The sequence below is a fragment of the Myotis yumanensis genome, unplaced genomic scaffold (assembly GCF_028538775.1).
Source record: "Myotis yumanensis isolate MYYU_CA2020_CCGP unplaced genomic scaffold, mMyoYum1.0.hap1 SCAF_18, whole genome shotgun sequence".
Lineage (NCBI taxonomy): Eukaryota > Metazoa > Chordata > Mammalia > Chiroptera > Vespertilionidae > Myotis > Myotis yumanensis.
The window spans coordinates 10483702-10509058 of NW_027223769.1; the positions used below are offsets into that span (position 1 = coordinate 10483702).

Sequence of the window (25357 nt, forward strand, 5' to 3'; positions counted from 1 at the left end):
GCTTTTCTCTTTCCTTCTAGTTGTAGAATTTCCACTCAGTCAGCCTTCCTGTGGTTCTGGATGATGTCCGTTCCGTCTTTTAGTTGTATTTTTGAAGTGGTTGTGCGAGGCAGCAATTCCCCGGTGTTTACCTATGCCGCCATCTTGGTTTCTCCGGGATGGTAATTTCTAAGTACAAGGTCTTTGGTATTAATTTATAAATCTCCAAAAGATTTTTAAAATATTATTTTTTTTATAAGCTGGCTCATTAGTAATCATTAATCATATATTAAATTTCCTGTACCAAGTCTTTGTCCATCCCTTTTGTTTTTCAGTTTCTAAGCTGACTAAACAACTAATACTTCTGGAGACTAAAACGCAGAGCCAAGAAAAGGAGCTAACTAAAAGCAAGAAGCAACTGGAGAATTTATGTACTGAATGCCAAGACCTGAAAACACAGTTGGAGGACAAAATAGCAATGAAAGTTCATACTTCAATTGTAAATGAATTACAAAGGTAAGGAATTAATGCCTTTTCAAGGGTTAATGCACCACAATGCATATTGTTATAGGCGGACTGGAGAGAGGTTGCTCTTTTCTTTCTTTTTTTAAAATTTTTGTTCCATCTTCTTCTGAGTCTCTGAGTCATTGTAGCTGCATGACCACAGGTGTCTGAGTCTGAGAATGGTAAATACTTTATTAAAGTAGAAGAGGGCTGTCTCTGCACTTTGTGTGTATGTGTGTATGATATTTTTCTCTACTGTTCCAGCCTTTGTTGATGTTAGAACCAAAGATAATTTAAAAGAGTAGAACTGAAGCCTAGAGATCCAGCAATAAGGAACTGGTTAAATGAAAGGATGTAACCATAAAATGGAATACAACACAGCCATTAAAAATTATGTCACAGCCCTAACTGGTTTGGCTCAGTGGATGGAGCGTTGGCCTGTGGACTGAAAGGTCCCAGGTTCGATTCTGGTCAAGGGCATGTACCTTGTTTGTGGGCACATCCCCAGTAGGAGATGTGCAAGAGGCAGCTGATAGATGTATCTCTCCCATCGATGCTTCTAACTCTCTATCCCTCTCCCTTCCTCTCTGCAAAAAAATCAATAAAATAAAAAATATCTCACAGCCTGACTGGCATGGCTCAGTGGTTGAGCATCAACCTATGAACCAGGATGTTCAATTCCCAGCCTGGGCACATGCCCAGGTTGCGGGCTCAATCCCTGTTGTGCAGTAGGCAACCGATCAATGATTCTCTCATCATTGATGTTTCTATCTCTCTCTCCCTGTCCCTTCCTCTCTGAAATCAATAAAAAAAATATTTTTTAAAAAGTAACTTCACGGAAGATTATTTTTTACATGAGAATATAGCCTATAGTGCTAAGTATTTTCTATTTGATATTATACATAACTATACAAAAATGCCTCTCATTAAGTAAAAGGCACATTTTAGATATAGGGGATTTTTTTTTTTTATTAGATACAGGGGATTTTAATTAAATTGGCTTAGTTAAGACCAAAAAGATGAAGTGGACACTGCCAGCTCATCTTCAGCCCTCACCTCTAACAGGCTAACGAATACAATTTGAAACATAGGCAAATCTTGCTGGTCTAAAAGACGGTAAAGGCATTTCCTTAGTATTTAAACACATTAACATAATCAGTTACATACATCTAAATATAAAATCAATATCCTATAGCAGGGGGCCAGTTCACTGTCCCTCAGACCGTTGGAGGGCCGGACTATAGTTTAAAAATAACTATGAACAAATTCCTATGCACACTGCACATATCTTATTTTGAAGTAAAAAAACAAAACGGGAACAAATACAATATTTGTATTTGCATGTGGCCCGAGGGCCATAGTTTGAGGACCCCTGTCCTATAGGCTTATATTTTTAATAAGATAAAGGATAGGATGCCTTTTAAAGATTTTTTATTGATTTTTAGAGAGAGAGGAAGGGGGGAAGAGAGAGAGAAACATTGATGTGAGAGTGAGACATTAGTCAGCTGCCTCCTGCATGCCGCCTACTGGGGATCAAGCCCACTACCCAGGCATGTGCCCTAACTGGGAATTGAACCGAAACCTTTCAGTACACAGACAACACCCAACCAACTGAGCTACACGGGCCAGGGCTTGCAAGCGGGTTTTGATATTGGATTCACCATCTCTGTGAAAGTTTAACATTGTTAATCAAGTTCAGTCATATCTTTAGAAAGGAAAACCAGTAATAGCACTTGCTGGACCAAATTACTTTCAGATTTCAAAAAGGTGATCATGTCCATTTAACCGCAAGTCACTCTTCTGTAAATCAGGACTGTCCAAAGAAATATTCTCTCAACCTTTCATGATCTGAATTCTGGAGTATGAGATCAATTTAAATATGGTACACATAAAAAAAGTCACGAGATATTTTTGTATCAAATAAGGCATCTATTCATTAGTTGCTTTTTTGAGATAAGCTATCAAGTCTTCCATTTGTGCCTTCTTCGTAATGCCAGCAACAATCATTTTTGTTCTGGGGATGTACTTCTTGGGACTCTCCAAATTTTCCATCAGCATCTCCTCTCCCCAGGTGATGCCTTTGGTCTGGTTAGGCCTGACCTGTTTTTCACCCAAATAGACCATGGAGATTTGGCCCAGTCTTGTGCTTGCCTCCTTTTTGTACAGTATGACACTGGGTACACTTCTGGACAAAAATCTTCTTGCCCTTCTCAACATCACCCATTTTTAAATTGAGCTTTCATCACATGTGATACAAAGGTTCCTGCTTGTAAGCCAGACGTCCTGCTCTCTCACCACAGTATATTTTTTTAATTAAACCTTTATTGTTCAGATTATTACAGTTGTTCCTCTTTTTTCCCCCATAGCTCCCCTCCACCCAGTTCCCACCCCACCCTCTGCCCTTACCCCCCCCACCCACTGTCCTTATCCATAGATTTTTGTCTAGTCTCTTCCCGCACCCCCTACACCCTTTTCCCCCAGAGAATTGTCAGTCCACTCCCTTTCTATGCCCCAGATTTCAACTCCTTCTATTATATTCACCAGTTTATTCTGATCATCAGATTTTTTATTCACTTGATTTTTAGATTCACTTGTTGATACATATGTATTTGTTGTTCATAATTTTTATCTTTACCTTTTTCTTCTTCCTCTTCTTAAAGAATACCTTTCAGCATTTCATATAATACTGGTTTAGTGGTGATGAACTCCTTTAGCTTTTTCTTATCTGTGAAGCTCTTTATCTGACCTTCAATTCTGAATGATAGCTTTGCTGGGTAAAGTAATCTTGGTTGTAGGTTCCTGGTATTCATTACTTTGAATATTTCTTGCCACTCCCTTCTGGCCCTCATAGTTTCTGTTGAGAAATCAGCTGACAATCTTATGGGTACTCCCTTGTAGGTAACTGACTGTCTTTCTCTTGCTGCTTTTAGGATTCTCTCTTTGTCTTTTGCTCTTGGCATTTTAATTATGATGTGTCTTGGTGTGGTCCTCTTTGGATACCTTTTGTTTGGGGTTCTCTGCACTTCCTGGACTTATAAGTCTATTTCTTTCAGCAGGTAGGGGAAGTTTTCTGTCATTATTTCTTCAAATAGGTTTTCAATATCTTGCTCTCTCTCTTCTTCTGGCACCCCTATAATTTGGATGTTGGTACGATTGAAGCTGTCCCAGAGGCTCCTTAAACTATCTTCATATTTTTGGATTCTTTTTTGCTTTTCCGGTTGGGTGTTTTTTACTTCTTCGTATTTTAAGTCTTTCACTTGATTGTTGCTTTCCTCTAGTCTGCTGTTGGATCTCTGTATAATATTCTTTATTTCAGTCAGTGTATGCTTAATTTCTATTTGGTCCTTTTTCATATTATCGAGGGTCTCACTAGATTTATTGAGGGTCTCACTAAATTTATCAGCGGTTTCTCTAAAATTCTTGAAAAACCTTATTACTGTGGTTTTGAACTCTATATCCAGTAGTTTGCTTTCCTCCATTTCTGTCATTTGTGACCTGTTTCTTTGTCTCCGCATTTTGACTGCTTCCCTGTGTTGATAGAGTGGCTTTCTGTGCTAGGTGTCCTTTAGGGCCCAGTGGCTCAGCCTCCCCAATTACCTGAGGTGGACACTCTTGGTGCACCCCTTTGTGAGCTTTGTGCACAGTCTTGTTGTAGTTAAGCCTTGATTGTTGTAGGTATCACTGGGAAGAATTGACCTCTAGGCCAATTGGCTGTGAGAATCAGCTGTGTCTATGGTGGGAAAACTGCTGAAGACACCCTTCTGGAGCAGACTTGCTTCAGTGGGGCTTTGGTGCTCACTGAGTCTGCCTCCTGAGTGTGTCCCTTATGGATCTGAGGAGTTGAAATCTGGGAAGTCCCACTCTGACCACTGGGTACACTGGCTCTTGGATCTCTAAGGAGGTGCTAATTTAACCTCTGCCTGAGGCTACCCAGCAGGAGCTATGGAGAGATCTGCAGATTCCTCTTCTTAGTTTGGGATTTGGAGGTGCCCAGATGAGGCCCAGCTGTGAAGCAATGCAAGCTGCTGTGGGGCCTTGGGCCTTTTTTTGGATGTTCTGGGTCTCTCTGACCCAGCTGCAGTTTGTTAGGTAATTTTAGATTGCAAAGGGCCAGATCATTCATATGCAAAAGCCTCTACGCACAGCTTGGGTGGGGCAGGGTCTCAGGGAATCAACAGGGTGGAGCAAACAGCTATGGCTGATCCTCAGTCCTGCCCTAAGAGCCCCCTGGTCTCAGTGTCCCGCTGTAATCGCTGCAAGCACCTCTGAGAGAAAGCTGCCCTCGAGTTCTGCCCGCTGCCAGACAGTCCAGTTTCTCCCCGTATGAGTCTAGGTCCCCAGAGACTGGCCCAGAACTGGAGTCAGGGCTGTCAGGAGCTTGTGTCTCCCTCCCAATTGAAAAAGACAACTGCGTCCTCAGTTGCCAGCCCTTTCCACGTGCGCCTCCGTACCTCTGCACTTTACTTCCGCACCTCCTCTGAGTCTCAGTGTGCTTTTCTCTTTTCTTCTAGTTGTAGAATTTCCACTCAGCTAGCCTTCCTGTGGTTCTGGATGATGTCCATTTTGTCTTTTGGTTGTATTTTTGAAGTGGTTGTGCGAGGCAGCAATTTCAGGTGTTTACCTATGTTGCCATCTTGGTTTCTCTCACCACAGTATATTTTTAAGTGACGAGATTAGGGTACAAAACAGTAAAAAATGATCACAGCCTGTCTGGTGTTGCTCAGTGGTTGAGCGTCAGCCCATGAACCAGAAGATCATGGTTCGATTCCCAGTCAGAGCACATGTCCAGGTTGTGGGCTAGATCCCCAGTAGGGGGCATCCAGTAGGCAGCCAATCAATGATTCTCTCTCATCATTGATATTTCTCTCCCTCTCTCAATCTACCTCTCTCTGAAATCAATAAAAACATTAAAGAAAAGAAAAGAGAGGGGTCACACTTGGCTCTGGCCAGTGTGACTCAGTTGGTTGGAGCATCATCCTGTATACTAAAAGGTTTCAGGTGTGATTCCTGGTCAGGACACATACCTAGGTCACGGGTTCAATCCCCTCTTGGGGCACATACAGGAGGTAACCAATGGAAGTTTCTCTCCCTCCCTCCCTCCCTCCCTCCCTCCCTCCCTCCTTCCCTCCCTCCTGTTTTCCCTCCCTCTGTTCCTCTGTTCCTCCCTTTTTCTCTAAGTTAAAAAAAAGTTTTTAACCATAGTTTGGCTCAGTGGATAGAGCCTGCAGACTGAAGGGTTCTGGGTTAAATTTTAGTCAAGGGCACATGCCTGGGTTTCGGGCTCAATCCCCAGTAGGGCGCATGCAGGAGACAACCAGTCAATGATGTCTCTCATCATTGATGTTTCTATCTCTCCCTTTCCCTTCCCCTCTAAAATCAATAAAAATCTATTAAAAAATTGTTTTAATAAAAGAATTCTTTTCCCAGCCACACTCTCTCTCCTATCCTCTAGGAGCTCCATCCCAGGTCCTCGAAGGATGGGTGGGGAGATGCTGTGCAGAGACCCTCCAAATGACCCACCAGGGGCTGGAGGTTTGGGCTGATTATCACTTGCCTGGCAAGTGGCTGCTTCATTGTAGCCTCTGTGTACTGGATACAAGCCTGTGATGTTTTTGTCCATCAGCCGGTTGCAGAAGGAAGATGAGAAAGAAAGTGCTGAAATGGAAGAGTTGATGGAAAAGTTGACGGTCCTGCAAGTACAGAAGAAGAGTTTGCTGTTAGAGAAGAACAACTTGGCAGCTAAAAACAAAACGCTGGAAGCTGAACTCGAAAGGGCACAGAAAATAAATAGGTATTTATATATTTTTTTCTTAAGCTTTTTAGTCATTAAAAGAAGACAATTAAAAAATAGTCTCTCTTTTTCTTTTTCTAATATTAGCTATAAGATAGAAAAGAATATAAGTACAGTAAAAGCTTTTCTGTTGACCAGCATTTTTCTAGTCTATCCTATATAATAAAAGGCTAATATGCAAATCGACCCAACAGTGGAGCAACTGGTCTCTATGACGTGCACTGACCACCAGGGGGCAGACACTCAATGCAGGAGCTGCCCCGTGGTGGTCAGTGTGCTCCCAGAGGGGAGTGCCACTCAGCCAGAAGCTGGGCTCACGGCTGGTGAGCACAGTGGTGGTGGCGGGAGCCTCTCCCACCTCCACGGCAGTGCTAAAGATGTCCAACTGACGGCTTAGGCCCGCTCCCCATGGACTGGCTCCCCGTCAGTCGGACATCCCCCAAGGGCTCCCAGACTGCGAGAGGGCACAGGCCGGGCTGGGGCCTCCCCCCCACCCCCCCCAAGTGCATGAATTTCGTGCACTGGGCCTCTGGTAGTTCACTTATTGTTGAGAATTATAAGATGACCCTAAGACTATGAAACTTCTAGTTCTTTTCTATCCTTTTCCTAAAAGTCTACTTTGGGATACTGAATTCCTTTTCAAAAATACCTTTTAGAATATGAACCTAAAAATTAATAGAATAAAATATTGTTAGCTTATTAATTGTGTCAAAGCATTTTGTGATTTCTATTGGCTTTACTTCTTGTCAATAATTATTTTGAGTTTAAAATTAAATTCAGTTACCATTTCTCACCTTAAAACTTACAGATTTTGATCACTGAAGAATAACTTGCTGTTTTCATAATACAGATATTCATTATGCTCTAGCCATCCAGGTTAATTAGTTTTTTATTCCACCATTTGGGGGAACTCTTTAGGAGATCTCAAAAAAAAATTGACGTCCTCAAAAAGCAGGTTGAAAAAGCCATGGAGAATGAAATGTCTGCTCATAAGTACCTGGCAAATCTTGTTGGCCTGGCGGAGAATATCACTCAAGAACGTGACAATCTTATGTATTTGGTAAGTCTCCTCAGTTACTTCCATACACTGTAAGTTTATATGCAAACATAATTTCAGTAGTATATTTTTTGTTTTACAAAATTATCTACAAACAGTTTCATCTTTTTAAATTTCAATAGCAAAATTTCAAATTCTCCAAAGTTTTATCTTTCAATCATGGGGGAAAAACCTTTTTAAAAGTCAAATAACCCAAACTTTTAAATAATGGCAAATTATATTTTAAAAGGTAAACTAATGGAGTTAGTCCATTTAACTAAATGGGAACAGTAGTTATCGGGTGTATTACGCACACAGATGCACCTTTATATTCTCTGTAAAACTGACTTAATATATTCCTTGTTTGAAGAAACATAAGAATCATAGACAGGTTACATAGAGTTCATCCTAAGGACACAGTTTAAAGGGCAGTGATATTCATCCCCTTGTTTCTAACAACACCAGTCCTCAGGAAGGGAAGGGAGGAAATTATTGGTGGTCCTAGATCAGGGGTCCTCAAACTACGGCCCACGGGCCACATGCAAATACAAATATTGTATTTGTTCCCGTTTTGTCTTTTTACTTCAAAATAAGATATGTGCAATGTGCATAGGAATTTGTTCATAGTTTTTTTTTAAACTATAGTCTGGCCCTCCAACGGTCTGAGGGACAGTGAACTGGCCCCCTGTTTAAAAAGTTTGAGGACCCCTGTCCTAGATGAAGCTCTACGCAGCCAGCAGGAGTGATACCATGGACATGATCCTTGGTATCTCCACAATGATTTTAAAAAATGTCTACAATAGGATGTACAGTGAAATAAAATAGATACTATGCCAAGCTATTTATTGAGAAAAGTCATAGGAATTACCGCCAAATGTTACAGTGAGTTAGATATTCAAGTGGTGGAAATACAAGAGATATTTTAAAATCGTGGTAGAATTAAAAGAAAATTTTTAAAATCATTTTACTTATCTGCATTTTATGATTTTTCTACATTGAACACATTGCTTATTTAAGCAGTGTTGGTAGTGTAGGGTCAGAAGTAACAGTTTAATGGATGTCATTACAAAAGAGACTTGAGGACTTTCTGAGAGAGTCAGAAATTGGCAAAGTTGGAAGTAACTCGGCCCTTCTCTGGTGAATGAAGTGTGGAGAGTCTTTCAGGATGTGTCACAGGCTTAAGTTCCTCCATAGGAAAATGCACGGAGGTTTTAGCTATTGTTTATATAAGAAGAAATATAAATAGTATCCAAATCTTGGGGGGAAATGTTGATCTTTTAAAAATTTTTTTAAATTTCATTTTAGAGAGGAAGGGCGAAGGAGAGAGAGAGAAGCACTGATGTGAGAGAGAAACATTAATCAGTTGCTTCCCTGTTTCCCCTTCTGCTCTGCCTCCTGGGCTTACCCACTGGTATATCAAGAGGCAAACAGAGGGCTTATTGAAAAACACAAACTGCCAAACAAGCCCATTTATCTAGCAGACATTCATGGGGACCTGGCTGTCCCGTGTCATTGCCACTATAAAGACAAAGCCAGCCTGGCCAGTATAGCTCAGTGGTTAAGCATCGATTCCTGGTTAGGGCATGTGCCCTGGTTGTGGGCTCGATCCCCGGTAGGGGGCATGCAGGAGGCACGGGTAGGACACGCAGGTTCCTCCAGCCCACATGGGTCAGAGAGCATTCCAGGCTTCCATGATGAAGTTAAGATCCTCCCTGACCCTTAGGTCCACCCCTCATATTTATGAGCTTAGGATAGAAATATAAATGGAGGCCACATACTGTGTATTCAAATACTTAAAGTTATAAATCATGACATAATGAAATGTGTTTTCTCCTCCTGCCCTGACCTTGGTTATTATGGCCTGAAATCCAGGCCTGAGTTAGAGCCTTCAGACCCCTCAGACATGGGGGAAGCTGCTCTCATATGCCCTGGCCCACCCACCATGAGGGATCTCTGTACACGCAGACACTGCTGTCCCCTTGACCCTGCAGTGTCCTTCCCCTGGGGAGCCCCAAGGCCAGCCCCCTCTAGCAGGGGTTCAGGGGTGGTACTGGCTGCCTTTGCACTCCCACCTTCCCTCTTCCTGGTCTCTTGGGCCTTATGAGAGCCCTTTGTATTGATATTGGCATCTTAATTTCTAATCCTGCCTTTGGGGTGGGGTTTCTGTGTGACTTGTGGCAAGTTAAATAACTATCTTCGTTTTATTTTTCCTTTCTAATAATCACATTGCCGCTACTAGTCTACTCTAGAAGGAATGCTCAGTTTTATAATTTTTAAATGATTTGAAATAATTTATAGTGCATAGTAGTTCATGTCCCATGTAGATATTAATATGAATCATTCAGCTTCAAATTATATCCCTCCTTGGAAATACTGCCTGTCCCATTTGTTTAGAGAAAAGCATTGTGCATTCATATTCTCGTTAATTTTGTAATTATTCAAATAAATCAAGTTAAAGTTTATTTGCATCTTGGCACTTACTCCTTGGATATGATTGAAGGAATGGTATATTCCATAAGGATAGAGAAATGTGTTAGAACCCTTGCAACCTCTCCCATTCCCTGGTCCTGGGGGGCACAGATCTCCTGTTCGTGCCCAGGAGGGACAACCCGCATAGGGTTCCACTCTTGCGCCTCCTCAGCTCTTGGCCAAGTTCTGCCCGCAGCCCTCACACAGGGAGTGGGAATCCAGGTGGGGGCAGGTGGGGTTGGGCCAAAACAACTGTCAGAATGAAGATCATTTGGGAGTAGTAATATTTTTTGCAGAATTTTTTATTCTTTTAATTTTTCTGTAAAACTGAGAGCCCATTATTTTTCTTTTCACCTTTCTCCTTAGGCCAAATGTTTAGAAAATGAGAAACATGGAGTTCTCGACAAAATTATTAAAGGCAATATTCGCATGGGAAGGTTAGAGGAAAAAGTCAAGGTAAGTGATCATTTAGCCGTAAAGATTACTTTTTCAGATGGGAACAGAGGCTTCCTGGGTACAGGTTTCCACAGCAGCACGTGGTTTTGCTGGCTGAAATGGCACCTCTCCAGAGGTAGCATCTTTCCGCTCGTTGAATAAACTGAAGCTCATCTGCACAGTAAGATACAATGCAGATGTGGTTTGTTTGTTTTTTTTAAAGGCTACAGAGCCCGTTCGGTGTGGCTCAGTGGTTGAGCATCAACGTATGAACCAGAAGATCACAGTTCAATTCCCAGTCATGACACATCAGGGCTGCAGGCTCAATCCCAGTAGGAGGCATGGCATGCAGGAGGCAGCTGATCGATGAATCCCTCTCATCATTGATATTTCTATCTCACTTTCCTTCTTCCTTCCCCTCTGAAATCAATAAAAATATATTTAAAAAATAAAAGATAAAAGATACAGAAAAATCTTCAGGCTATATCCTTAAGTTAATGTTCTTTATGATCAAACCTAGTTCAGTTGTTAGTTCCATTGGGGAGTAGCATTGACCTACTCCTCTCTTGCACCCTCCAGTTTCTCTGCCCAAGAAAGCCGTTCTCATTGTACTGACTCTCCTCCTCTTGGCCACCTCCCATACTTGACCATTCTCTTCCCCATCGTCTGCATTCTGACTGCTGGTCGCTCAGCATGCTTCCACAGCCTCATCAGGCACACCGATTTCTCCTGGCCAGGGGCAGGGAGAGGACCAGCAGCCCAGGGGCCTGGGTAGATGGGGAGTAAGACCCAGGACCTCTGGGCTCAAGTGCATGTAATATAGGACAATGATTAAAAAGGTCTGATAAGTGAATAAATAAAGTAATGACATTCGTTTGATATTTTGGAAAATTAACAAACCAAGAAAAGCAAATCGAAACATTGGCTGGCTGTGTGTAAATACTCATAGTATTGAGTGAACATAGTATGTTGTGCATTTGTCTGTTTTATTTTAGGGAACGTAAGGTTTAGTCCTGAATTATTTACTTTTAAAAAGTTAAACAATATTTAACTTAACATTTCTCAGAACCAAATCTGTGTCCTAATACAATGAATAGATTTTATTTTTCCTACATTTCATAAATATTGAGTGAAAGAAGCCCAGCACAAATGAGTACCTATAAATATGATTGCATTTATATAAAGTTTAAAACAGGCAAAAGTAACCTGTTTGGTGCATTAATTATAAAATTAGAAATCAATAAAAAATATATTTTTAAATATTCTATGTATTACATTGGATGATAGTTATGTGGTATTTTCTTTGTTACTGTTAATAAAATTGTTCATATATGTTTTATGTTTCCCCCAAATATCCACGTGTCACCTTACCAATGAGGCATACCTCGACTATTTTTAATTGGTGGTCATCTATACTTTCACACTCCTGATTCTCATTATGTTGCTTTATTGTTTCTTCCAAAGACAACATTCTAACAGACTATGTAATTTATTTATTATGTTTATTGGTTATTGTCTGTCTCCCCTGACCAGACTATAAACTCCACAAGGACAGGTATCTTTTTCTATTTTTGTTCACTGATATATCCCAAGCACCTAGAATCCAAATAGCATTGGATTCATAGTATTCAATAAATTCAGTAACTGTTTGGGAAATTAATTAAATAATATATTTTACAATTTAAAAAATTCAACAATATCAAGCCCTGGCCAGCATAACTCAGTGGTTAGAGCGTTGGCCCGTACACCAAAGGGTTGTGAGTTTGATTCCTGGTCAAGAGCATGTACCTGGGTTACAGGTTCGATCCTCGGCCCTGGTAGGGGCACATGCAAGAGGCAACCAATCAATGTCTCTTTCACATCAGTATTTCTCTTTCTCTCTCTTTCCCCCTCCCCCACTCCCTTCCACCTCTCTAAAAATTAATGGAAAAATATATCCTTGGGTGAGGATTAAGAAACAACAAAAAAATTCAACAATATCTGCCGAAACCGGTTTGGCTCAGTGGATAGAGCGTCGGCCTGCGGACTGAGGGGTCCCGGGTTCGATTCCGGTCAAGGGCATGTACCTGGGTTGCGGGCACATCCCCAGTAGGGGATGTGCAGGAGGCGGCTGATCGATGTTCCTCTCTCATCGATGTTTCTAACTCTCTATCTCTCTCCCTTCCTCTCTGTAAAAAATCAATAAAATATATTAAAAAAAAAAAAAAATTCAACAATATCAAAAGCAGTATACAAAACAATATCTCAACTCTGCATCAGAAAGGCTAGAAGAAATACACCATACTGTTAGTGGTAAGACTCTGCCTAGAAGTATTATGAGTAGTAATAAGCAATTATCGGTTTTTGTTTTTTTCTGGTTGGCTTTTATTTCTAAAAGAGAAAGTCTGATCTTCAGAGTGGGTGGCCTTGTCTTGGGAATCCATCTCATCATTGGTCATCTGAATAGGAATAGTAAAAGGGACCACCCAGCCACCAAGAGAGGAAACCTGTGAGTCAGATTCACTTAGACAAGGCAGAATCTCTGGGGAAGTGGAGAGACCTGGAAAAGGCTTGAGAAAATCCAGAGGTGATCTCACAAAACTCCAGCAAAATCTGACTTGTAAAAGTGAGGGCATCCGCTTGGAAGTCAGGGCTAGGAAGAGATCTAGGAAACTCAGAGCTGCAGGTGGAAGCCATTCCCGACCTGGCTGGATTCCGAGAGCCAGGGAAGAGGCTTCAAGAGAGGCGGAGGGCGTCCCTGGCCCAACCAACCCATGCCCCCACCCTCTTAGGAACCTCATCGTACCTCAGAGGAATCCAGTGCCCTCCATGCAAAAACACCTTCAGAAAATGGAAGAAGAGTAGAAGTATAACTCCTGTACGTGATGAAATGCATCACAAAGTGTTGCCACAGGGGGAGACCAAGATGGCGGCGTAGGTAAACACCGGAGACCGCTGCCACAAACAACCATTTCAAAAATACAACTAAAAGACTGAACGGACATCACCCAGAACCACAGGAAGGCTGGCTGAAGAGAGACTCTACAACTAGAAGGAAAGAGAACAGCAAATCGAGGCTCAGAGGCGGCGCAGTGTGGAAAATACAAAGGTACCGAGGTGCGCGCGCAAAGCGGGCTGGTGGCTGAGGGCGCGGTTGTCGTTTTCTGTCGGGAGTGAGTCTCAGACTCTGGGCTCCAGATCCGGGCGAGTCTCTAGGGACCCAGACTCAAACGGGAGAAGCGGGATTATCCAGCATCAGTTGGAACCTGAGAGCAGCTTTCTCTCCGAAGTTTGCAGCGGCTGCCGGGGTTCTGAGAAGCAGAGCCCCTGGGGACGGACTGAGAGCGGCCATAGCTGCTCCCTCCCCCCCCCTGCCATGTTGAGCCCGCCCCGCCCAAACCCCCCGCGCACAACCATTTGCCGACCGCCTCAGGCAAGGGCTGGACTAGCACCTCCCCTGAGGACTGAAGTTTTCCCACAGCTGATTTCCACCGCCAGTCGGCCTGATGGTCAAATCCCTCTAGTGTTAACTACAACAATTAAGGCTTCGCTAGAACAAGACTGCGCACAGAGACCACAAGGGGGTGCACCAAGAAAGCATAAAAGATGCGGAGACAAAAAAACATGACAGAAATGGAGGATATGGAGCTAAGAATCGCAATTTTGAGGGCTTGCCATAAATTCGTGCAGAGCCTCACGAAAACTAATGAGACCCTCGATGCTACGATAAAGAAATTAGAAAGTAAGCATACACTGACTGAAATAAAGAATATTATACCCAATAGCAGACCAGAGGAGTGCAAGAATCAAACCAAAGATTCAACAAAAAACACCCAATTGGAAAAGCATAATGAAAAAAGAATCCGAAAGTGTGAAGATAGTGTAAGGAGCCTCTGGGACAGCTTTAAGCGGACTAATATCAGAGTCATTGGAGTCCCAGAAGATGAGAGACAGCAAGATATTGAAAACCTATTTCAAGAAATAATGGCAGAAAACTTCCCCCACCTGGAGAAAGAAATGGACTTACAGGTCCAAGAAGCGCAGAGAACCCCAAACAAAAGGAATCCAAAGAGGACCACACCAAGACACATCATCATTAAAATGCCAAGAGCAAAAGACAAAGAGAACATCTTAAAAGCAGCAAGAGAAAGAGGCTCAATTACCTACAAGGGAATACCCATACGACTGTCAGCTGATTTCTCAACAGAAACTTTGCAGGCCAGAAGGGAATGGCAAGAAATATTCAAAGTGCTGAATACCAAGAACCTACAACCAAGATTACTTTATCCAGCAAAGCTATCATTCAGAATTGAAGGTCAGATAAAGAGCTTCACAGATAAGGAAAAACTAAAGGAGTTCATCACCGCCAAACCAGTATTATATGAAATGCTGAAAGGTATCCTTTAAGAAGAGGAAGAAGAAGAAAAAGGTAAAGATACAAATTATGAACAACAAACATGCATCTATCAACAAATGAATCTAAGAATCAAGTGAATAAATAACCTGATGTACAGAATGAACTGGTGATTATAATAGAATCAGGGACATAGAAAGGGAATGGACTGACTATTCTTGGGGGGAAAAGGGGTGTGGGAGATGCGGGAAGTGACTGGACAAAAATCATGCACCTATGGATGAACACAGTGGGTGGGGAGTGAGGGTGGAGGGTGGGGTGGGAGCTGGAAGGAGGGGAGTTATGGGGGGAAAAAAGAGGAACAAATGTAATAATCTGAACAATAAAGATTTAATTAAAAAAAAAAAAAGTGTTGCCACAAAGGAGATAAAAATTGAAACCTATACTCCAAAGTGGATTGATAGGCAGGTAGGTAAGTAGATAGGCAGGAGGTAGCTAAAACTTAATAAAGCAGTCAAAACTAGGGAGAAATACCACAAAGCAGAAACAGTGCCCTAAGAAGAGACAGCCAGACAAAGGGAAAAAAGTAGAAGAAGAAATGTGAACTAAATTGCAAGGAGAATGTGTTCATAAAAGCACAATAAGGGACATGAAGGATAGAGATGAAAAAGGCAAAGACAAGAAGGCAGAAGTAAGAATGTCAAAAAGAATTCAGTAGAAAGTAATAAGAGATCCAGTATCCTATTGGTAAAGTCCCCAAAGAAGAAACTAAACAATGGAACTTATTCTAGTCCAGTGATTCCCAAAGTGGGCGCTTCCGCCCCCGGTGGGTGCTGCAGCGATCCAGGGGGGCGGTGATGGCCACAGGTGCATTTGGGGGCGATGAGTAACTGCTATTAAAATTTTAAAAAAATTAATTTCCAGGGGCTGAGTAATATATTTTCTGGAAAGGGGGCGGTAGGCCAAATAAGTTTGGGAACCACTGTTCTAGTCTAACCATAATTCATAAAAACTTTCTGAGGTAAAAGAAGACTTGAATCTACATATTGAAAGGGCACATTATATGCCTAAAACAAACACATGGACCCAGAAAATTGACATCAACACCTATAACTTTAAGATAAACAAAGAATACCTTGAACACTCATGCAAAAGACCACGGCATAACAAAGAAGAAACCACGTTGGCATCACACTTTTCAGTAACAACACTGAATGCCAGAGACCTGTGGGCTACCATCCATACATATTCAAGCAAAGAGAGTATAAGACAAGGATATTTCCATCCAACCAAGCGGCTCTTAAGATGTTTTGACCGTGCAAAAACTTTGTCCTAAGGATCAATCAAACCGAGTTTAGCCAACCAAGAAATAATTGGGCAGACTTTGGAAAAGTATTAATAGTAAGAATATATTAAACTGTGAACTAAGAATTAAAACAGGGCCTCAGCTGGTTTGGCCCAGTGGATAGAGCGTTGGCCTGTGGACTGAAGGATCCTGGGTTCGATTCTGATCAAGGGCACATGCCTGGGTTGCGGGGTCAATCCCCAATAGGGAGCGTGCAGGAGGCAGCCAATCAATGATTCTCATCATTGATGTTTCTTATCTCTCTCTCCCTCTCCCTTCCTTTCTGAAATCAATCTATAATAATAAAGGCATTATATGCTAATTAGACCAGACATCCTTCCAGACGACTTTCTGGACGAAGTCGGGGCTACGAGGGAAGCCCAGGTCCCAGGTGCCTGCGGGCAGCCGGAGAGAAGCCCAGGTCCTGGGTGCCTGCGGGCAGCTGGAGAGAAGCCCAGGTCCCGGGTGCCAGAGGGAAGCCAGTGCTAGCAGGCCTACTCTTGGACGAATTTTGTGCATCGGGCCTTTAGTAAAAATATATTTTTAAAAAAGGCAGGAACAAGACTGATAGAATAGAATGTAAATGTTCTCTGCCAATGTAGAAACAATACAACCAAAGAAAAACTGATAAGTGAAGGGGGAAGGAAGGTAGAAAGTAGAATAAACTAGCCGACTGCTTCATATGCAATAACTTGAGTCGAAGGATATCATTTAAAGCTGAAAAATCAAATAGGAGGCATTAAAGCATATTTAAGTGGGGGAAGAGTGAAGAAAAGGTTATGAGCTAAAATGTTACTTACGAGCCCTGGCTGGTATAGGTCAGTGGATAGAGTGTCAGCCTGTGCACCGAAGGGTTGCAGGTTTGATTCCAGGTCAAGGGCATGTACCTAGTTATCAGGTTTGACCTCTGACCCAAGTCGGGGCAAGTAAGGGAAGCAACCAATCGATGTCTCTCTCACATCAAAGTTTCTCTCTCTCATCTTTCCCCATCCCTCCCTCACTTCCACTCTCTAAAAATCAGTGGATAAAAATATCCTCAGCCCTAGCCAGTCTGGCTCAGTGGATAGAGCGTCGGCCTATGGACCAAAGAGTCCCAGATTTGATTATAGTCAAGGGCATGTACCTTGGTTGAAGGCTCCTTCCTGGACCCAGGGCCTGGTTAGGGCTTGTGCAGGAGGCAACCAATCGATGTGTGTCTCTCATATCAATGTTTCTCTCTGTCTTTCCCTCTCCCTAAAAATCAATGGAAAAAAATATCCTCGGGTGAAGATTTAAAAAAAGTATGGGACTCAGCAAAAGCAATTCTAAGGGGAAAGTTTATAACTAAACAAGCCTACCACAGGAAGCAGGAAAAATTCCAAAAAAAACCAATCTAACTTTACATCTAAAGGAACTAGAAAAAGAACAAACAAAACCCAAAGTAAGTAAAAGGAAGAAAATAAAGATCAGAGTAGAATAAGCAAAATAGAGACTTAAAAAACAATAGAAAAGACCAATGGAACTAAGAGTTGGTTCTTTGAAAGGATAAACAAAATTGGCCAGCATATAGCATCAAGAAAAATGAGAGCCCAGCTGGCATGGCTCAGTGGTTGAGCATTGACCTATGAACCAGGAGGTCATGATTCGATTCCTAGTCAGGGCACAAGCCTTGGTTGCAGGCTTGATCCCCAGCATGGGACATGCAGGAGGCAGCTGATCAATGATTCTCTCTCATTATTGATGTTTCTGTCTTTCTCCCCCTTTCCCTTCCTCTCTGAAATCAATAAAAATTTTTTTTTTTTTAAAAAGAGAGCGAACCCAAGTAAGTAAAATCAGAAATGAAAGAGGAGAGATTACAACCGACACCACAGAAATACAAAGGATAATTAAAGAATACTATTATGCCAACAAACTGGATAATAGAAGAAACAGATAAATTTCAAGAAACATACAATCTTCCAAGACTAAATTAAAAAAAAAAAAAAAAGACCAATTACTAGCAACGAAATTTAAGCAGTAATAAAAAACTCCCAACCAACAAAATCCCAGGACCAAACTAAAGTGAGTCTCCTGCATGTGTACTACTATTTGTAATACTTTAAACAAGAAAATAAAATTAAAACAATAATAATAATAAATAAATAAATAGCCGTAACTGGTTTGGCTCAGTGGATAGAGCGTCGGCCTGTGGACTGAAGGGTCCCAGGTTCGATTCCGGTCAAGGGCATGTACCTTGGTTGCGGGCGCATCCCCAGTGGGGGGTGTGCAGGAGGCAGCTGATGGATGTTTCTCTCTCACCAATGTTTCTAACTCTCTATCCCTCTTCCTTCCTCTCCGTAAAAAAATCAATAAAATAAAAAAAAATAATAATAATAATAATTAATAAATAAATAAAAATAAAGTGAGTCTCCTGTAGGCAGCATATAGGTGGGTCTTGCTTTTTTATCCATTCTACTACCCTATATCTTTTGATAGGAACACTTTAGTCCATTTACATCTAAAATAATTATTAATAGATATGTGCTGATTGCCATTTGTTCATTGTTTTGGTTTTTGTTGTTGTTTTTCTCTGTTTCTTCTTCTTTTGATCTCTTTTCTGCTGATTTGATTTTCTTTTGTGTTTTGATTGAATACTTTTCTCTGTTTTTTATGCATTTTTTGTAGGTTTTTGGTTTGTGGTTACCATGAGGGGTGTGTGTGTGTGTGTGTGTGTGTGTGTATGTGTATCCTATCTAATATTAGAGAAACATGGTAATTAACCATAACTTCGCTACCCTTCCCATTGGCTAATCAGGGTGATATGCAAATTAACTGCCAACCAAGATGGCAGCCGGCAGCCAGGCAGCTGAAGCAAACAGGAGGCTTGCTTGCTCCAGTGAAGGAGGAAGCCAAGGTTCTCCGCCTGCCGCTGCCAGCCTATGAGCTGCAGTCTAAGAAACAATGTTGCAAATATAGAAGCTAAACAAACCCCATCCTTTCAGCCAACGGCTGAGCTGGAGTTGCAACAGTGTTTCAATTATAGAACCCAAACAAACCCAGATACCTGCTTTCAGCAGCCGAGGTCTCAGAGCTGGAGCCGAGCCTCAGAGCTAAAGCCGGCTCTCAGTTCCAGTGACAGCCATAGAAGGTAAATAAATCCCAGAATAAAAAAAAAAGAAAGAAAAAAAGGAGAGGTTGGGAGCTTCAGTCACCTGCCAGCCTGAAAACGGCCCTCAGCCCGTCACCCAGACTGGCCAGGCACCCCAGTGTGGACCCCCACCATGAAGGGGGTGTGACCAGCTGCAAACAGCCATCATCCCCTCACCCAGACTGGCCAGGCACCCCAGTGGGGACCCCCACCCTGAAGGGGGTGTGACCAGCTGAAAACAGCCATCATCCCCTCACCCAGGCTGGCCAGGCACCCAAGCAGGACCCCCACCCTGATCTGGGACACCCTTCAGGGCAAACCAGCTGGCCCCAACCCGTGCACCAGGCCTCTATCCTATATAGTAAAAGGGTAATATGCAAACTGACCCTAACAGCAGAAGGACTGGGAGTGACTGGTCACTGTGACACACACTGACCACCAGGGGGCAGATGCTCAATGCAGGAGCTGCCCTCTGGTGGTCAGGGCACTCTCACATGGGTGGAGCTCTGCTCAGCCACAAGCCAGGCTAATGGCTGCCAGTACAGCGGTGGTGGTGGGAGCCTCTCCTGCCTCCTCAGCAGCGCTAAGGATGTCCGACTGCAGTTTAGGCCTGCTCCCCGCTGGCAAGTGGACATCCCCCGAGGGCTGCTGGGCTGCCAGAGGGATGTCTGATTGCCATCTTAGGCCCAATTCCCCAGGGAGCAGGCCTAAGCCAGCAGGTGGTCATCCCCTGAGGGGTCCCAGACTGCGAGGGTACAGGCCAGGCTGAGGGACCCCCCTCCCCTCACCCCCGAGTGCACAAATTTTTGTGCACCGGGCCTCTAGTATACTAATAAAAGGGTAATATACTAATTAGACCGGGTTGACCGGACATCTTCCAGACGTCCGACTTCCTTCCAGACAAAGCCACAGTGGCGGGGGTCGAGGCAGAGGCGGTTAGGGGCAATCAGGCTGGCAGGGGAGCAGTTAGGGAGGGACTAGCCCGGAAGGGGGGCAGATAGGGGGCAGCCAGGCCGGCAGGGGTGCAGTTAGGGGGCGACCAGGCTGGCAGGGGACCAATTAGGGGGTGGCCAGGTCTACAAGCAGAGACAGTTAGGAGCAATCAGGCAGGCAGATAGAGGGGTTAGGGGCAATCAGGCAGGCTGGCAGGGGAGCAGTTAGGGGGTGACGAGGCCAGCAGGGGGGCAGTTAGGGGGCGGCCAGGCCAGCAGGGGGGCAGTTAGGGAGCAACCAGGCCAGCAAGGGGGGCATATGGGGGTAATCAGGCTGGCAAGCAGAGGCAGTTAGGGGCGATCAGGCAGACAGGTGAGCGGTTAGGAGCCAGCAGTCCCAGATTGCGAGATGGATGTCCAACTGCCGGTTTAGGCCCCATCTCCCAAGGGGTCCCAGATTGGAGAGGGTGCAGGCCAGGCTGAGGGACCCCCCCCCTCCTGTGCATGAATTTCATGCACCAAGCCTCTAGTATCTATATATATAAAAGCCTAAGAGACTTTAAGACCGAATGACCAGAACGAAAGGTCGGCCAGTCGACCAGTTGCTATGATGTGCACTGACCACAAGGGGGCAGATGCTCAGCGTAGGAGCTGCCCCCTGATGGTCAGTGCGCTCCCACAGCCAGCCAACCTTCCCCAGTCCCTCCCCCCCGCCAGTAAACTCCGTGCACGAATTTCGTGCACCTGGCCTCTAGTTGTGTGTGTGTGTGTGTGTGTGTGTGTGTGTGTGTGTGTATGACAGTATTTTAAGTTGATAGGTGTTTAAGTTCAAATGCATTCAAAATGCACTACAGTTTTACTCCCCTTCCACTCTATGTTTTGGATATCATGTTTTTATTTTCTTGTTTTTTGTATCCCTTGACTATTGTATTTATAGTTAATTTTGCTATATTGTCTTTTAACCTTCATATTAGCTTTTTAAGTGATTGATTCACTGTGTTTACTTGTATACTTGTCTTTACCAGTGAGAATTTTTCTTTCCTGTATTTCCTTATTCCTGGTTATACCTTTTCTTTCCTGCAAATGAAGACCCTTTGACATTTCTTGTAAAGCTGGTTTAGTGATGGTGAACTCCTTTAGTTTTTGCTGGGAAACTCTTTATCTCTCCTTCAATTCTGAATGATAACCTTGCCAGATACAGTATTCTAGGTCATTGGTTCTTTTCTTTTAGCACTCTAAATATTTCCTGCCACTCCCTCTGACCTGTAAACTTGCTTCTGAGAAATCAGCTGATAACTAATGGGATTTCCTTTAAAGTTTCTGACTTGTTTCCTTCTTGAGGCCTTGTCTCTTTATCCTTAACCTTTGCTATTTGAATTGCAGTATGTCTTGGTTTAGGCCTCTTTGGGTTCATCTGTTTGGAACTCTGTGCTTCCTGGACCTGAATATGTTTCCTTTCCCAGATTAGGGACATTTTCAGTCATTACTTATTCAAATATACTTTCTGCCCCTTTTTCTCACTCTTCTTCCACTGGAATCCCTATCATGTGGATGTTAACCTCTTAACCTCATTTTTTAAAAATTCTTTTTTCAGCCCAGTCGCATGGTTCAGTGGTTGAGCATCAACCTGTGAACCAGGAGGTCATGGTTCAATCCCTAGTCAGAGCATATGCCTGGGTTGTGGGCTCAATCTCCAATGTGGGGCCTGCAGGAGACAACCAATCAATGATTCTTTCTCATCATAGATGTTTCTGTCTCTTCCTCTCCCTCCCTCTCTGAAATCAAGAAAAATATATATTTTTTAAAAATAATAATAAAATAAAATTCTTTTTTCATTTTGTTGGTCTAATTGAGTGATTTCCCCTGTTCTGTCTTCCAGTTTGCTAATCCATTCTTCTGTATTAACTAATCTGATTTCCGTTCCTTCTAATGTGTTCTTCATTTCAGCTCTTGTATTCTTTATTTCTGATTGGTTCTTTATTGCATTTTCTAACCCTTTGTTAGAAATGCTCTCTGAGATTCTCTGTTCTACTCTCGAGCTTATTGAGCATCCTTACAACCATTTCTTTGTATTCTTTATCAGGCAAATGAGTTATCTCCATTTCATTAGAGTTTTTCTCTGGATTTTTTAATTGCTCCTTCATTTGGGACATATTCTTTTGCTCCCCATTTTGTTTGACTTTCTGAGTTTATTCCTATGAGTTCGATGAAATAGCTTTTTAATCTGTGTGCCAGATGTTTTTAGTAGGGCAATTATAGTTGGGCAAGGCACGTGCCAAAAGGAGTGGGTTCCGGGTAAGGCAACCTAGTGTGTGTTTCCTTGCCCTTTTGCTCTGGGCGGGGCTATCCTGTATGGGTTGCACTGCCCAGTATGTGTGCAATGTGCCCTGTTACTTTAATCGTCTGTTCCCTGAACCTGATCTGGGCAGGGCTACTCTGAGTGCATGTATTGCAGTATCCCAGTGTCCCCACACTTTCTCTGGTCACATGCAGGTGCTCCCCACTATTTCTGCACTTTCTCTGAATAGGACAGCCTTGCAAACAGCACAGCATTTTGCTGGTTCCACACTCTGGGCAGAGGGTGCGCCATGGGCAACCCAGCAGGTGCATGCTACCACACCCTGCCACACCCACCGAATCTCTCACCAGGTGAAGGGGCCTATTTACATGGGCTGTGGTGCTGTCCTGCTCCTGTTAGATCTAGTTCTGGGAAGGGTGGCTGGGGATGCGCTACAGCAGCCCTGCAGCTCGACCAGAGAACTGGGATAAAGCGCCCGCCCCATCCAAGTGCAGGAGAATTGTAAACAATGATGCTCACCAGTCCCTCCATTCCGGACAATTCCCTCAGTGCCCAGAGGACACTCACAGTTCCCAACCTTCTCTATACAGTCTTCCTTTCTGTTTTGTGCAGAAGCTGTTCCAGTTGTCTCTTAGATATAACCCAGAGGAACTGCTATATATATAGGTGTAAATTTAATGTGTCCTTAGAGTCCTCCTACGCTGCCATCTTTGACTGGCTTCCAGATGTCATAACTTTCAAAGAGAATTTCATCTTTGTAAACTATACTATTGGCCAGACTATATGTGACAAAAGTTTTAGAAATGCTCAGAAGGAAACTCATAACCTTAAATACTATGCAACAAAAATGTAAGAAGGAAAATAAATTAATGTCTTTTTTTTAAAATATATTTTATTGATTTTTCACAGAGAGGAAGGGAGAGAGACAGAGAGCCAGAAACATCGATGAGAGAGAAACATCGACCAGCCGCCTCCCGCACACCCCCCACTGGGGTTGTGCCCGCAACCAAGGCACATGCCCTTGACCGGAATCGAACCTGGGACCCCTCAGTCCACAGGCCGACGCTCCATCCACTGAGCCAAACCGGCCTCGGCAAATTAATGTCTTTTATCTCAGTCATCTCAAAGTATGCCAGATCCTTCTGTTTTAATTTTATTTATAACATATAGAAATAATTTATAGCATGATATAAATTAGAAATTTGGTTTTATTATACTTGAAATTTTTTATTACTTTACATGACTTTTATGATCCAGACTTGCCCTCCCACATCAGACCTATCCAGGGCTTACTCAACTCATTGGTCTCTGACAGCACAAGGAGGTGGGTCGGGAATGCATCCTTGAGGCCTCGGCCTGGGCAGCAAGCAGCCTCCCTCACTTACAGAGTCCTCCTCCTCCACCAGGGGTACAAGAAGCTGGCTGCACTGAAGCTGGATGACATTAGTCACTGTCTGACAGAGCAGCAGGAGGACTTTGCTAGCAAAACCGCTCAGTACCAGCAGGAGATGCGGCACCTCCATCGGATGCTGCAGGACAAGCAGGATGTCCTGGATGAGGCGCTGCAGGAGAAAAGGTAGGGCTGACCCACCCATATCGCGTGTGTGTTTTTGGATGTTGGTAGAATTTTCCAATAAAACCCTCTAGATCTATTTTGTTTATTTAATTGCTTACTTTTGCTTTTGTATTTTAGTCTTATCTGATTTTTTTTTAAACAGAAGGGGCTTTTTAAAAAAATATCTTTTATTCATTTTCCACAGAGAGGAAGGGAGAGGGACAGAGAGCCAGAAACATCGATGAGAGAGAAACATCGATCAGCTGCCTCCCGCACACCTCCCACTGGGGATGTGCCCACAACCAAGGTACATGCCCTTGACTGGAATCGAACCCGGGACCCTTTAGTCCGCAGGCCGACGCTCTATCCACTGAGCCAAACTGGTCAGGCGCTACTAAATATTTAAAGAAGACATAATATCTATTCTTCTCAAACGCGTATGAAAAATTGAAGAGGCGGAGGAACCAAGATGGCGGCGTAGGGAGCGGACCTGTGTGTGCTGCTCTCTCACAGCATCATTGAAACTATCAACTATGAAGTAAACAACCGCCACTCAGAACCATGGGGAAGTTGGCCCAATGGGAGATCTACAACTGGAGGAAAAGAAAGAAGCGCAGTGAGACTGAGTGGGAGCTACGGAGGCACCAAAACCAGAGGTACGCAGTCACACGCCATGCGGGCTGCAAATGGATTCTCGGTTTTTTACGAACCCTTGAATCCTCTGGGCTTGCTCGGGGCGGGTCTCTGAGGCCCCAGATCCCACAGGGAGAGGCGGCCACGGCCTTGCAGTGGTCGGAGAGCGAGGGAAGCTCTGACACGCGGCTGCTCGCCGGCACTGAGGGACAAGAAGTCCTGCTGTCCCGGGGAGGCGAGGGGCGCGGAGACGCCGCCATCGCTATTTCCTCCACGCTGGCGACTCCCTGTGACCCCGCCCTACCCTCAGGGCTGTGCCAGAGGCACAAGAGGGAATGACTGTGCTTTTACAAACTCTCAAATCCACTGAGCTGGTTCGGGCGGGTCTCTGAGGCCCCAGACCCCAAGGCGAGAGACGGCATGGCCTTCCAGTGGTCAGAAAGCGAGGGAGGCTCTGGCGCTCGGCTGCTCGCCGGCACTGGGGGATGCAAAGTCCTGGTGTCCTGGATAGGCAAGGGGCCGCTGAGTCTCCGCCCCGCGACTCCCTGTGACCCCGCCCTACGCAATTTACATTCCCATCTGGGCTGTGCCAGACTCACAAGTAGAAACGCCTTTGCTTCTGCAAACTTTCAAATCCACTGAGCTGGTTCAGGCGGGATCATGAGGCGCCAGACCCTACGGGGAGAGGCAGCACGGCCTTGCAGCCATCAGAAAGCGAGGGAGACTCTGTTGCACAGCTGCTCGCCGGCACTGGGGGACACAAAGCCCTGGCAGAGATTCAAGGGGCTGCGGAGACTCAGCCAGTGCTATTTGCTCCGCCATGGCGACTCCCTGAGTCTCAGCCCTAATCAATTTACATCCCCATCCAAGCTGTGCCAGGTGCACAAAAAGACCCACCTGCGCTTTTGCAGCCTATCCCAACAAATTGCAGACTTCAACT

General features: G+C 43.9%; 1 protein-coding gene and 1 pseudogene across 2 annotated transcripts in view; one reads left to right on the forward strand and one right to left on the reverse strand.

Annotated features, from left to right (window-relative positions):
- The window catches only part of CEP89 (centrosomal protein 89), a 92951-nt gene that overhangs the window by 59679 nt on the left and 7915 nt on the right, over nucleotides 1–25357 (forward strand). For both annotated transcript variants that reach the window (XM_070398336.1, XM_070398337.1), the window contains exons 14-18: nucleotides 315–495; nucleotides 6107–6274; nucleotides 7193–7334; nucleotides 10146–10235; nucleotides 23636–23805. In XM_070398336.1, coding sequence (XP_070254437.1) covers nucleotides 315–495; nucleotides 6107–6274; nucleotides 7193–7334; nucleotides 10146–10235; nucleotides 23636–23805 — 751 coding nt within the window. The remainder of the gene's footprint in view (nucleotides 1–314; nucleotides 496–6106; nucleotides 6275–7192; nucleotides 7335–10145; nucleotides 10236–23635; nucleotides 23806–25357) is intronic.
- Nucleotides 2413–2707, reverse strand: LOC138996989 (cytochrome c pseudogene; annotated as a pseudogene).